This window comes from Amphiprion ocellaris, chromosome 10, assembly GCF_022539595.1.
Source record: "Amphiprion ocellaris isolate individual 3 ecotype Okinawa chromosome 10, ASM2253959v1, whole genome shotgun sequence".
NCBI lineage: Eukaryota > Metazoa > Chordata > Actinopteri > Pomacentridae > Amphiprion > Amphiprion ocellaris.
Window position 1 is genome coordinate 25,239,458 of NC_072775.1, and position 14,574 is coordinate 25,254,031.

Genomic DNA, 14,574 nt, shown 5'->3' on the forward strand with positions numbered 1-14,574 from the left:
CATCCATTATCTACACACCACTTAATCCTCATTAGGGTCATAGGGGGGGGCTGGAGTCTATTCCAGCTGGCTTAGGGTGAATTAGGCAGGGGACACCCTGGACAGGTCACCAGTCCATCACAGGACTACATATACAGACAAACAATCTCGCTGACATTCACACCTACAGACAATTTAGAATCAGCAATTAATCTGAGCATGTTTTTGGACTGTATGAGGAAGCCAGTCACCCACGTATGCACAGAGAGAACACGCAAGCTCCATGCAGAAAGACCACGGGAAGGCCGGGACACGAACGGGGATCTTCTAGCTGCAAGGTGAAAGTGCTAACTACCAAGCCACTGTGCAGCTTTATCTAAATCAGTAAATCCACATTTTCATTTTGCAAATATGCATTTAATTAAGTGGTAGGTATAGGTTCCCTGAATTACTTTTTAGAATGTGTTTCTCCATCACATACAATTTTACATAGGTTTTTCCCTATTTTTAAGCTGGTGGCAGCAGGTGAAATTATCCTTTCATATTCATTTATATGGATGTAGGTATCTGTGGGGCTGCAACTAATTAACTAATTCTGATTCATTATTTAGTCTCTAAACTAATTAGTTAAAAAAATATGCCCATCACTGGTTTGCAGAACCTATGGAGGCCTATTCATATATTATGACCATCAGTCCAAAACTCAAAGATATTTGAAGATATTTTTATAAAAACATCAATTCCCCAAATATTCACACTTGGGAAGGTGCAACCAACAAATATTTGATGATTTTATTTGATAAATGATGCATGTCTTGACTGATCAATCAACTAAATATTTCAGTACTTCTTTTATCATTTGCATACCCGGCGTAACAAAGAAGAAATGGGACATTGGTTGTTGATCACACAATTCAGCAGCCACATAGTTATAAAATATGTGACAGTGTTACCTAGCATGTCAACACTGTATGAGAAAAACAACATGACCTATTATCTTTCTTTTCACAGGTGGGTTTCTTACCCCAGTCAAATGCCTTCTGTCACAGAATGAACCTTGAGCAAAGGAATAACATCAGGTTCTTGGCTAAAATGGTAAAAAAAAAAAAATTAAAATAAAAATTACAGCAGAAACCCTCGCCATGCTGAAGGATGTGTATGGGGAGCAAACACTGTCCTGTGTACATGTCTATGAGTAGTACGAAAGGTTCAGAATGGGGTAGTATAATATGGAGGATGTCCAAAAACCAGGAAGTCCCTCAACAAGAAGAACTGGTGCCCACATCCAGACTGATGATCAGAATAATGGCTGTGCAACTGTGATTGAATATGGACTCGGTCAGGACCATCTTCTTGGACATAGTTTATTGCTATTTAATCTATGAAAAAATGTATGTACCACAGAGTAACCTTTTCCTTACAGTCATTCACTCAGCTGATATTCCATGTGCATGATAAGCAGGTGACTGCAATGATGGGTCTTAGTGGTGTATATGTTGGGAGGTCACTGGATCTAACAGAGGCAGAGAGAAGACATGCCACTGCCATGGGAATTACTGCAGATCACTGCCATTAAGTCTGTGATATAAACAGAGGAAGGAAGCTAAGGGGTCCCACAGTGTTTCAACATAAATGAGGGAGCCAGATGTTTCCTTTGACACTGATCAGGCTCATCTTGGAGTAAGCAGGTCAAACACTTGCTGTCCTGCATTCTGGTGTGTCAATTTTGGCCTTTATGCAACAGTTTATGGTGGAAATTCGTATATGTATGTGAAGGAAATCAAAAACTTCTGGAATGATAGTGACAAATTAAAATAAAATTTAGGTTAATGCAGTGAGACTTTCAGGTATTCAGTGCTGCTTTCACTATTTATTCTCCTGTGCATGAATCTTTCTCTTTTGACGTTACCCCCGCTGAGTCAACAAGTCAACACACGTTACTGTTTTTTCAAAATAAAAGAATTCTCTTTCGTTTCGGTTCTTTCTTCTTAAATTTTTTTTATTTTTTTGTCAGAGGAATACACAACCTTAAACATTAATATCACAACGGTGGTTATCAACGTTCTTCATTAAACATGTTTTCTTTTACAGACTCTGCGTATTTACTGTTCAGCGAATATTGTTATTGCTATTACCATACCGAAAGTCCCATTATTATTATTATTATTATTAGTAGTAGTAGTAGTAGTTATTATTATTATTAGTAGTAGTAGTAGTAGTATAAGACCCGCGGTTCTTCACAAACCTCCAGTAAGAAAATAAAAAAAGACAGACGAACACGTCACCGGAAAAGGAACCACGAAAAAAAAAGAAAGACGCTGAACCGTCAAAACATAAACAGTCAACCTTGTGTGAACGCAGCCAGCTCGCTTTATAGTCAGCCTTTTAAAAGCTTTATGCACCCCTTCCAAATGTTGTGTCTTCTCCGTCAGAGAGTTCCTTGTCGAGGCACTTAGCTCATTTGCTAAGCAGCGACGTGGAGAAAAAATATCTGCAGTAAAGATTAGGACTAAACTAAGAAGTACGCCTCGTCGGGCCTTCTTGTAGAGGTAACGCTTGCTATGCTAGTTAGCGACTAGAGTAATGCTGGCCGCTTGCTCGTATCTTGACAACCAGCTGGCTGGTCGTTCAACACAACTGACAGCAGGATACTAGCTTCGGTGTTTTTTAGCCTCACACATGCTAGCATTAGCTGACGCTAACAGTAGTGTCACGTAGTCGACAATGTACCAATCGCAGTGATACAAAGGACAATGCACTATTAAATACCTCAAAGCATATCAGGGCATTATTCGGGCCTGTGAGACAGCTAGCGAGCGAGTTACTTTGTTTAGGTTGGTAAATGCAGCCATGTACAGCTAGTAACATTAGCCTGGGCTTTAATTTGGAAGCTACGAAGCAGTAACTGACAATAGTTCACTGAGTGCAACCTGTGATCTTATATATGCATACTAGCTGTCTATTCGTATTTTGATCGCTTCACAGTTCGGCGAATAAGTAACTTAAGTATTGCTTTTGTGTGCGCCATTCAAAGGTTCTACTTCGGGTCGACGCAGGACAAAGGAGACGGAATGGCTGAGGCTGACGGCAAATCCACTGTGCTTAACGGTGAAGGATCCGAGCTAGAAAATACAGACCATAACAGTGCAAGCTGTCATGCCCCTTAACGCAGAGAGTTAATCAGAGGAAATGTTTGGTTTTACTAGGTGGCTCTGAGGAAAACAAGCCTGGAGAAGATCAACACAAGGAGCGGGATGCCTCTGGAAGCAAAGAGGGCCAAACACAGTCTTCCTCTCAAGATGGTAAACCTACTTTTGTGGTTGTAACAGGTGTAAAGTGTATGTTGCTAACATTTTTGATAGGGTACAAGCTTTGCTGAACTATATTTTAAATCACAGTTGTTTGCAGCCTACTATAATTTAACAGTGATGTCTTTATATATTCAATTAATTTAATTGTGATGGTGACTTTCCCCCCCAATTTGCTTATACAGCATAAGTTTGCCTTTTGTTGAATCTCCCATTGAGAGTGTGTTGTCTTAACCTTATCCTGGCCTTCTCTATTTCTGTAGCTCCCAAAGAAACAGCAGAGGCATCTGGAGACAAACCTATGCCAGATGTGGAAGGAGAGACGGGGACAAACAGAGAGGTAGAGGAGGATGAAGACACAGACAGCATGGACGGCAGTGGCCTCTACTCCTTGACTGAGGATGGTGAAAGGGAGAGCGGGGGAGGGAGACGAGAGAAGGCCAAGGAAAAAGATGGTGGACAAAGGGCAGCCAGGAAGAGGAACAGGCCTGGTGGCGGCAACAGCCACTCCTCCAGCTCAGATGAAGATGACGATGAGGACGAAGAAGAAGAACAGAAAGACGATGAAGACGATGATGAGGCTATGGAGGCATGGTTGGGAGCAGAGCTTCGTGACCTGCGAGGCCCTGTGTGGCGGGCAGTACCCTCGCTGCGCTCCAGGGAGATCGGAAGGGACTCGCACCAGTTCGTAAGGCGTGTGTGTGGGGCCCGTGGCCTAGTGCAGAGGTTGGAGCTCCAGGGCCGCTTAGAGAGGCACACAGGCTGCGTCAACACTTTGCATTTCAACCCCTCTGGCACACGCTTGGCATCAGGCAGCGATGACCTGCGAGTGGTGATCTGGGACTGGGCCATCCGCCGTGCTGAGCTGGAGTTTGACAGTGGACATAAGAGCAATGTCTTTCAGGTGAGGGAAAGCGATAGGGCTACAACTCATAATTATTTTCACAATCAGTTACTGTTATTTTTGCAATTAAATATTAGCAACCAAAATGTCATCCAAAAGGGATAATGTGCCAATAATTTGCTTTTTTATGTAATCTAGGGTCACTTGATATTTGGTATTTTTGTTCGATTAAGTGATTAAATGATTTATTGTTCAAAATTTCTGAACAGTTTTTCTGTCATTTAATTATCGTAATAATTAAAGTGTTTCAGCTTTGGAGAGCAAATGAGCAGATTACATTTCAGGGATTTGAATCATATCAACAGGAAAGCATTTTCCTACTTGTGTTTTATGAAATACTTACCAAAGAAATGAATGAATAAAGGTTATTTAGGAGGAAGTAAACTGGAGGCAAAGTAAACTCTAAATTGTGGTCTAATGATGAGAGCTGGTGATTATTTCACATAAATCAATGCTAAATGGAAACTCTTGCAAGACAATGTGTCTAAAATAGTGGTTTATCAAAGTAAACTGGTAATAAATTTAAAATGAGTCTTTCCTGCCCTTAATTTACGTAGGCAAAGTTCCTGCCTCACAGTGGAGACTCCACTTTGGCCATGTGTGCCCGTGATGGTCAGATCAGAGTGGCTGAGCTATCTGCCACACAGCGCTGCAAGAACACAAAGCGGGTAGCACAACATAAAGGGGCAGCACACAAGGTGAGCTTTGGGTGGGTGTAAGGAGAAGGTGTCTGTGCCGCAGATTGCAGGAGTATCTAAGACTCCCATAGCCTGATATTGACCTAATTAAATCTCAGTATTTATTTCATATTTGTTTCAGCTGGCCCTTGAGCCAGATTCCCCCTGCTCCTTTCTGTCTGCTGGAGAGGATGCTGTGGTGTTTGGCATTGACCTGCGTTTAGACCGCCCCGCCAAGTAAGTAATACCATGTTTGCTGTTTAGCAAGTTTAAATGTATTGAGTAAAGACTTGCTTCAGATTCTAAAATCGATTGCGCAACACATGGGTGAGAAACATGAATAAACTGCATCAAAATATGTTTGAAGCTTGACTCCATGGCAGGTTTTAGGGTGTAATGTTGCACAAATATCCTGCTAGAGTCAGAAATCATCCACTCGTAAACAAAGTTCTTTTTTGCCAAATGCAGTTTCGTTGTGTTTGATGAATGTTATAATTTTTTACAGGGTTTGCTGTTGCTAATACTTGTTTTTTTCTTTGTGTCTGCTTGCATCTGTGTGGCAGTAAACTGGTGGTTGTGAAGGAGGGTGATAAAAAAGTGGGACTGTACACCATTTTTGTGAACCCAGCAAAGACACACCATTTTGCAGTTGGAGGGAGAGATCAGTATGTAAGGTAAGAACCAATTTGTAGCTTCAGGGTTTATTTTTTCTAATAATGCATCAGGATAACATTTCCACAGGATGCAAATGGCATCCTGTGGAAATGTTACGATTGTCTTTGACCATTTAGCAGTTGCTCTTTATTCTTTTATCTCTTCTCTCATTTTCTCTTTTCCCTTTTGGTAGGATCTATGACCAGAGGAAGATTAATGAAAATGATAACAACGGTGTACTGAAAAAGTTTTGTCCCTCACATCTTGTATCCAGCGAGTCCAAAACCAACATAACCTGCCTTGTGTACAGTCACGACGGCGCAGGTAAAAGAACTCACATAATGAAAACAATGTATGAAATATGACGTGTTTGAAGTACTATAAGAACACTTGTGTTTATATTTCATAAGCACAACAAAATGAAATGCGTGGAATGGCATGCTATCACCATGATGTAGTTTCAAATTTACACTACCGTTCAAAAGTTTGGCTCGCTTAGAAATGTCCTTGTTTTTGAAAGAAAAGCATTTTTTTTTCAATGAAGATAACATTAAATGAATCATAAATTCAGTCTAGACATTGTTTATGTGGTAAATGACTATTCTAGCTTGAAACGGCTAATTTTTGATGGAATTTCCACATAGGGGCACAAAGGCTCATTTCCAGGAACCATCATTCCTGTGTTCTAATGCTACATTGTGTTAGCTAATCGTGTTGAAAGGCTCATTGATGATTAGAAAACCCTCATGCAGTTATGTTAGTGCATGAATAAAAGTGCAGTGCCTGGCTGACCCCAGACTTTTGAACAGTAGTGTATATTTGAATTTGGTGTGAATATCTTCATAGAAATTCTCATTTTGTTGTCAACATATTGTCGTGATAGTAGAATAGAACAGAATTCTAAATAATACACTTGATTCATTGTCTTTTAATTCCAAAGCTTCTTCCCTTCTTAGCCCCCTGACACTCAACATAAAATACTGGTGACACTCAAATTTGTAAAGCGCTTTATAAATAAAATTTATTATTATTATTATTATTATTATTATTATTATTATTATTATTATTATTATTATTAATAATAATAATAATAATAATAATAATAATAACAATAATAATAATAATAATAATAATAAAATAATAATAATAATAATAATAATAAATAGTTTAGAACAACACCAATAAGGGCAGATTTAATACTAGTTGAGTAAGTGTATCATCTTTTAGGCTGACCTTGTCTCGAGATCTGTTTATAGTCCAAGGCCTCTGTGAAATTAAACCAAAGGCTGTTTAACCCTTTCTGTCTATCTAGAGCTCCTGGCTAGTTACAATGATGAAGACATCTACTTGTTTGACTCCAACCACAGTGATGGGGCAGACTATTGCCGGAGATACAAGGGACACCGCAATAATGCCACAGGTATTAAATTCTGTCCCCAGGTACAGCAATAAAGCAGTGACCTTTGCATCTAGCCACAGTTTTATGAAGAAGACATATCAAATTGACTTTACGAGCATTTAGCTGACAGCAAGTCATTATTCTGGCTGTTATGAAGTGACCACTTTTTCACACTTGAAGCGTCATTTTTGAATTTCTGGAAAGTTGTCAGTGTAACACCCTATCAATGTGTATCTCACAGTGAAGGGGGTAAACTTTTATGGGCCATGCAGTGAGTTTGTGGTCAGCGGCAGTGACTGTGGACACATCTACCTGTGGGACAAGTACTCTGCTCGCATTATCCAATTCATGGAAGGAGACAGAGGAGGAGTGGTGAGTTAGAGTGGAAAGTACAACATACACTACTGTTCAAGAGTTTGGGGTCACCCAGGCAATTCCATGTTTTCCATGAAAAATCACACTTTTATTCATGTGCTACTGTAATTGCACAAGGGGTTTCTAATCATCAATTAGCCTTTCAACACCGTTAGCTAACACATTGTAGCATTAGAACACAGGAGTGATGGTTGCTGGAAATGTTCCTCTGTACCCTTATGGAGATATTCAAGTCAAAATCAGCCAGTTTCCAGCTAGAATAGTCATTTACCACATTAACAATGTCTAGACTGTATTTCTGATTGATTTAATGTTATCTTCATTGAAAAAACTGCTTTTCTTTCAAAAACAAGGACATTTCTGAGTCAGCCCAAACTATTGAACAGTAGTGTATATTTTGGTTTGATGACACAGATTTTTGATTTTTAGTACTTTTTTTGTACTTTTAACTACAACTTTAAAACTCTTACTTTCCTAAGTTTTTTGCTTGGATTTATGATGTCTGCTGTATATATTTATTAACAATCCTTCTCTACCCTCTACAACTACAGGTCAACTGTCTGGAGCCACATCCCCATCTGCCAGGTATGGCTACAAGTGGGCTGGACCATGACATTAAACTGTGGGCCCCCACAGCTGAAAGCCCTACAGGACTCAAGGGTCTAAAAGAGGTATGTTTTTTTTTTTTTTTTTTTTTAAAGCTCTTCCATGTGATGCTGCAACATATGTGACTCACACCAGCATTTAATCCAGTATAACTTCATTGTCTGAGCTACTTTTTTGAAAGTGGAAAATAAAGCTGAATGTGCAAAAACATATTAATTCATGGTGCTGCAAAACTCTGTGCAGTCAAGTCTATGACTGTCTGGACTGTATTAGATGTGTACAGTGGTCATTTGGGGTGATTTTAATCAGCATATTAGATTTTATGTTACAAGCCCACTGGTCTTCAGTAGTGTATTGTGTAACTGGGGTGCAGTTTCTGCAAACGCATCACCCATAGACATGGTTGGAAAGACTACATGCTCTTGATCCCCATAGTCACAGCTTTACCATGTGATATGTTGTGTTTGTGAAGGTGATGAAGAAAAACAAGCGGGAGCGTGATGAGGACAGCGTGCGCCATGGCGACCAGTATGACACCCAGCTGCTGTGGTTCCTGATGAGACACATGAGGAACAGACGACCTCCAAGGGTGAACTTTCACACGTCTCAACAAACTTCAAAAAATTTAAGGAGAGCCTTTGGTTCAAAATGACATTACGTCTCTGAAAAAAATGTGTTTTGGTCATGGATTGGAAAGACGTGTCAGAGAAGATCTAAGAATGTCTTTTTAGGGAATGGGTGTGTAATATATTTATGATACCTTTGCATTTACTGTACAAAAATTCAGTTTTAAGCTACTCTACCATTCAAAAGTTTGTGGTCACCCAGGCAATTTCATGTTTTCCATGAAAACTCTCATTTTTATTCATGTACTAACATAACTGCACATGGGTTTTCTAATCATCAATTAGCCTTTCAACACAATTAGCTAACACAATGTAGCATTAGAACACAGGAGTGATGGTTGCTGGAAATGTTCCTCTGTACCCCTATGGAGGTATTCCATTAAAAATCAACCATTTGCAACTAGAATAGTCATTTACCACATTAACAATGTCTAGACTGTATTTCTGACTGATTTAATGTTCTCTTCATTGAAAAAAATGCTTTTCTTTCAAAAATAAGGACATTTCTGAGTGACCCCAAACTTTTGGACGGTAGTGTATGTTCATGATGCAGAATGCTGCGATTAATTCTAAGTTGGCACAGATAATTGCCACTGAAGGATACAGCCTTCAACAAGAATATGTAAGTGTGTTATTGGTCAAGAAGGCAATCTGGCCACAGCCAAGGTCTTTTGGAAGAAAAAGTGCCAAACTAGCATTCCAGCATGTTTAATGTAGTTTTACAATTTTTCAAAGGACCAAGGTAGTAAGATGTTCAGCTATTTTTTTCAGCCTGCATAATCTCATTCTTACTTTTCTCTGTCCTTTTCTTCGGTCTCAATGCAGGCACGCCGTGAGGGTGCAGATGCAGATACAGATGAGTCCTGGAGCTCTCCAGATTCTTCAGATGAAGAGGAAGGAGGTCCAGACCATGTCCAGTGCATGTCATCTTGAACCACACATACATACTTACACTCATACAGATAGATACACACACACATACATACATACATACATACATACACACACACACACAGACATACATACATACATTCTTTATTGCCCTTGAATTGATGCACATAGGCAAGCACTATTGACACACTGGCACACTCAAACACTGATGAGCCACAAACTTTTTTTTTTGTTTTTTAACACACATACAAACACAGATAAACACATACATTTACTTAAACATACTGTTGAAGCAGAGTGACAGAGATGCTTAATGCCTGGTTTCCCAGCTGAGTGTGCAAATGGCGACCACAGACTGCATACACACTTCCTGAATCCTGATTTCTTTGAGAATTGTACAAAGAGGTTTAGTGAGTGCTTACATCCCTATAAACCACTTGGAGGCCCCTGGTTGTCCGTACATTATCTATTTGCTCTGCCTAGACCCAGAACAATGTACTGTGTGTATGGCAACAAGTACCTCCAACTTTAGGCAACCTGTAGTAAGCTATACTTCACCAGCATACAATCTCCCCTCTCTTAGTAACACACCTCTTGCTCTTGACCTTTCTGTGCTGATGAAGTGGGATTCAGTAGGAAGCAAGGGTGTATGTTTATCTCCTCAGACCATCCCCTAAATGTGACTTCCTTTAAGATCTGAATTTTAATAGGGAGAACCCATATCCCCTCACTCCATCACCCTAGTCTCATACTGATGTTTTGGCTGTGAGCTTGTGCAGCTAGTTGCATTTATCACACTTTTGCTCCCAGAAAACTACTAACTCTACATGCTGCATTACCCTACATGCTGCCCTCAGCCACTCCCTCCACTCTTCCTTCCATCAACCTCCCCCATCATCACTGAGTGCACTTTGAATCAGGGATGCTTTAGTTTGAGACAGAAAAAAATGTGCACTCAGTGTGTGACTTCAGGGGTAGAGCTGTTGAGAAGTTAACTTTATTTCTTAAAAAAATAAATAAAAAATGTAGTTGGGGGATATTTTGCACTTAAGCATTTCTTTACTGAGGAGAAGTGGTGTCCTTTGCTCCTACCAGCCTTCCTCCTCTTTTTTCCTCCCTCGCTTTTCATTCAGAAGCTCATCTTTGACAGAAAATCTATGATTCACCTCTCACTAACCATGAAAATGGAGAGGTAGATGGTGTTCGGCATGTATATAGGAAATAGGGACTAATTTTGGGCTCTTTTGGAAAACTGTCTAATTTTGAAGAGCCAGAACTGACCTGGAGCAATCACAATTGAAACACTGCCTATGAGCCAGTTGAGATTGGAGTCTTGAAGGACTGCAGTTGTTTATGTGGTTCCTAATTTTATAATTCAATTTATAATTTCATAATTTTTTTGCTACGAGTCTGGAAAGAGGTGGAAATAACTTATCTGGTTCAGGCAGAAGTAGGGATGTCCTGATACATTTTTTTGCCCCCAATCAAATCTGATGCAGTTATTAATTTGTGCTAACTTCAGGTACTGTGTATTAGGTGTACATGACTTCCTGCTCTCACTTTTTGATATTGCAGTGACCCAAAGAGACGTCACTGGGACTATAGTCTAACTTACCGGATGTAGGTTGTCGGTACAAGTCTGCCATTGGTCGATCATTTCAGCTGGCATTCTCCCTCCTTTCATCTATCTGTGTGCTACCATCTTCGTTGCCCCAGGAAACAACAACAGCAACCTCTGGGCAGCAATGTACAACACTGAAAACTAAACTGGAACTAAAAGTTCTGCGAATAGTTTTTTCAGGTAGATTATCCATTTTAATCACAGTGCTCATCTCCGTGCGAGCAGATGTTCCACTTCAAGGATTTCATCCATCACTATTTTGATTAAACGCCAAAGCTGCATACTTTGCTTAGCTTATCCACAATGACTGATTAGACCTGAAGAAATATAAACAAGTGAGAGAGTTTTTACCCCTGTGACAGAATGGTATTGTGATGCAGCCAGATCCTTCTGTTCTACAGAAATACCTAGCTAAGCAAGACTGTTGGGACTACTGATCAGGGTTTAGCTAGTAAAGGGCCACCATGAGAATGTCTTCCTTGATGCCTAAGGACCTCCAGCCAAAGCTTCTATTCTTGAAAAAAAGCTGGCTTCACCTAAGACAGTGGTCATGTATCTGGATAACATCTGTTTGTGGCCCATATCGTATGTCGGTAGAAAATGGATTTACCAGCACAGGAAAATTGTCCACTGTGTTGAGTCTGTGTTATCAATTAACCAGTAATTTGTTGATAGTGTTGTAAATTCTACAGAAATTATTCAAATTTGCATTCCAAATTGTGCTCTCCCTTAACAATACCTGTGCGACAGCGGATGTAAACAGTCTGTGCTAGCATCAGTTAGTTTAAAATTGCCTTGTTCGGCCCCAGTCCCAGTGTTTGAGACCTACTCAGGACATCCCTAGCCAGAAGGTAACAAAATCCACGTACCAGCGCCTCCAAACCTTTTTGCAAGTTTTTGTGTTAAATTAAGCTGCTTGCCCTCTTGTAGCTTCATGTTTTGCATAGCCTCACACCCCAAGAGTAGTATCAAATCCCTTATCTGTCAGCAATAGAGCAAACAAATAAAAATGGCAAACTTTTTCTTTTTCCAAAGTCTCAAATCTGAATTCCGTGTTTTAGAAAAATACGGGTGTGTGCAGCCAGCACACCACTCTAGTGTGTGCTGTGTTGACGTTGGCTCTAAGACGAGGATGGGGGGGGGGAGCGGCAGGGTCAATATGCTTGCCAGTCATTTGTTGTGTGAGAGCGATAAAGTCCAGCTTTTCTCATTTTCTATGAGAACTGTAGTTAGTTGAATTTATATGTACATATATAAATATATATTAAAAAAAATACTGTAAAAAAAAAAAAAACTTTAGCAAATGCTGTTTGACTTTAAAAAAAAAGTCAAAACATTTGATTGGTATTGATGCAGAGGTTTATATTCTATATGAGGACAAAGTACTTTTAAAATCCTGAGAAAAAAAGTCTTGACATGACCATTTTTATTAGGTTTTTCCTTCTATGGCATCCCTCTGTTATGAACAGAACTGCTGTCATTGCAAGTATTACAGTTTTGATTCTTTTTCTTGTTCAAGGAAAAAAAAACAGTGTTTCCTTTCTAGATCTTAATGCATAATTTGAGACAATTCTATCCAGATTTTCCCTCTGGCTACTTTTGGCATCTTGTATACATAAGGCTTTTGATTATCTTTTTTTTCCCACCACTGCCTGATATTGCATTCTACCAGTTCAGTTGGAAATACGTACGATTCGTGCAATAAACAAAAAGACGATGCTCTTGATCTTGTCATTTTGTGGTCTTGTTTGTTGTATAGTAACATAGTGTGGGATTTCATTCATTTTATTAGCGTCAGCACAAGAGTCTTTTTGTCCTGTATCTGCTTAACGTACACTTTAAGGTAAACGTGTTAAGTTTACATTTCTTAAAGTTCATACTAGTACTAATGCCTTCAGGTTAATGCAAAACATATTGTTTACTAACATTAGCTCATTTATTTTAAAGAGGAACCCTTGCATTTTAATTAAATTGGAAGAGAGAGAATTAAAAAAGAATCAACAAAATCCAGCAGTCTAAAATATCCTGACTTTTATTGTCAAGTTTAGGTAAAATTCCCCCAAACACTGGTACGTCCCAAAAGCAACAGATCCTAAAATTACTTTTTCAAATTTATCAAAAACTTGCTGTAACATTATACCACAGTATTGTACAATTAAATGTTGCTGTATGACTGTTAATTGAACATACATTACCGTTCAAAAGCTTGGGGTCACTTAGAAATTTCCTTATTTTTAAAAGAAAAGTGGATTTCTTCAATGAAATTAACATTAAATGAGTCAGGAATACAGTCTAGACATTGTTAATGTGGTAAATGACTATTCTAGCTGGAAACGGCTGATTTTTAATGGAATATCTACATAGAGATACAGAGGAACATTTCCAGCAACCATCATTCCTGTGTTCTAATGCTGCACCCTTGTGCAATTCTGTTAGCACGAGTAAAAAGTTTTAAAGTGTATATACATAAAATCTGTAAAACCCAAATATATAAAAAAATAGACACACACACACACACACACACACACACACACACACACACACACACACACACACACACGTTTAAAAAAAAGAATCAACACAATCCAACAGTCTAAATATCCTGACTTTTAATGGCAAGTTTAGGTAAAATCCCCCCAAATACTGGTATATCCCAAAACCAACAGATCCTAAAATGACCTTTTCAAGAACTTCTACAGCTGAAGCATTATACCACAACATTTCTGACTATTAATTGAGCATACAGTATGTGCATGACATAGATAAATGTGGATTGCTCAATCAAATCCCTTCACCAATGAATTTACTGAAAAACTAAAAGAACTGCCATTGTCATACACTTTTATGTCCAAACTAAATATTGATTAGGTCCAGTGTTTAATAAATGACCCACATACACTATCACTGTTAATAGTTAACAGCTTATTAACAGTTTAACTACACAGAGCATGATAACCATAGTAAATTGTATTTCAAATTTAAACTCGTTTTTTTTTTCCCTAAGATTTTGCAAATATCAAGAGCTTATATTGACATCTCAAAAACAATGTCTTAAAGTGGACAAATGCTTGCTTTCCCATAAAATTTTCTATAGGGTGTATTTTAAACTAAAAATCTCATTAAGTGCTACCCAAAAAGGGTACAGTAGGAAAACTGCTCAGTCTTATTTAGCTACTTCAGTTTCCAGGTCTATCCTGGTTGACTTTCACACTTTAACTGAGCTATTGTTGATGTTAACTTTGACTGCACTTTTCCTACAATAACAACAAAGTTTGCTGCAGAAAAGATGTTTTCTATTAATGGATATACACTTCTTCCTTCAGTCTGAATCCAGTGTAAACGCTGAAGGACATTTTCTGCTGTTCAGTTGATTTGGGTTTTTGGGGTGCCAGTTTGAGGTTTTAGTACCAAGATGTGTATACTAAAGCAGAAAGTATTGATTTACAGGGATTTCCAAACATGAAGACATACAACTATTAAGCTAAATCAGTACCCATTCCTAAACCTGCATCTATACACAGACTTAAAAATATC

The 14,574-nt window shown here is 38.8% G+C and overlaps 1 protein-coding gene across 1 annotated transcript; it reads left to right on the forward strand.

Annotated features, from left to right (window-relative positions):
• The first annotated feature begins 2,292 nt into the window (after nt 1-2,292).
• dcaf8 (DDB1 and CUL4 associated factor 8) lies at nt 2,293-12,766 on the forward strand. The gene is made up of 13 exons (XM_023288213.3): nt 2,293-2,528; nt 3,014-3,087; nt 3,186-3,281; nt 3,551-4,191; nt 4,749-4,889; nt 5,011-5,105; nt 5,432-5,542; nt 5,716-5,846; nt 6,835-6,942; nt 7,163-7,293; nt 7,848-7,967; nt 8,375-8,491; nt 9,354-12,766. The coding sequence occupies exons 2-13, from the start codon at nt 3,051-3,053 to the stop codon at nt 9,459-9,461; spliced, it is 1,836 nt and encodes a 611-aa protein (XP_023143981.1). The 5' UTR covers nt 2,293-2,528; nt 3,014-3,050; the 3' UTR covers nt 9,462-12,766.
• Nucleotides 12,767-14,574: the final 1,808 nt, after the last annotated feature.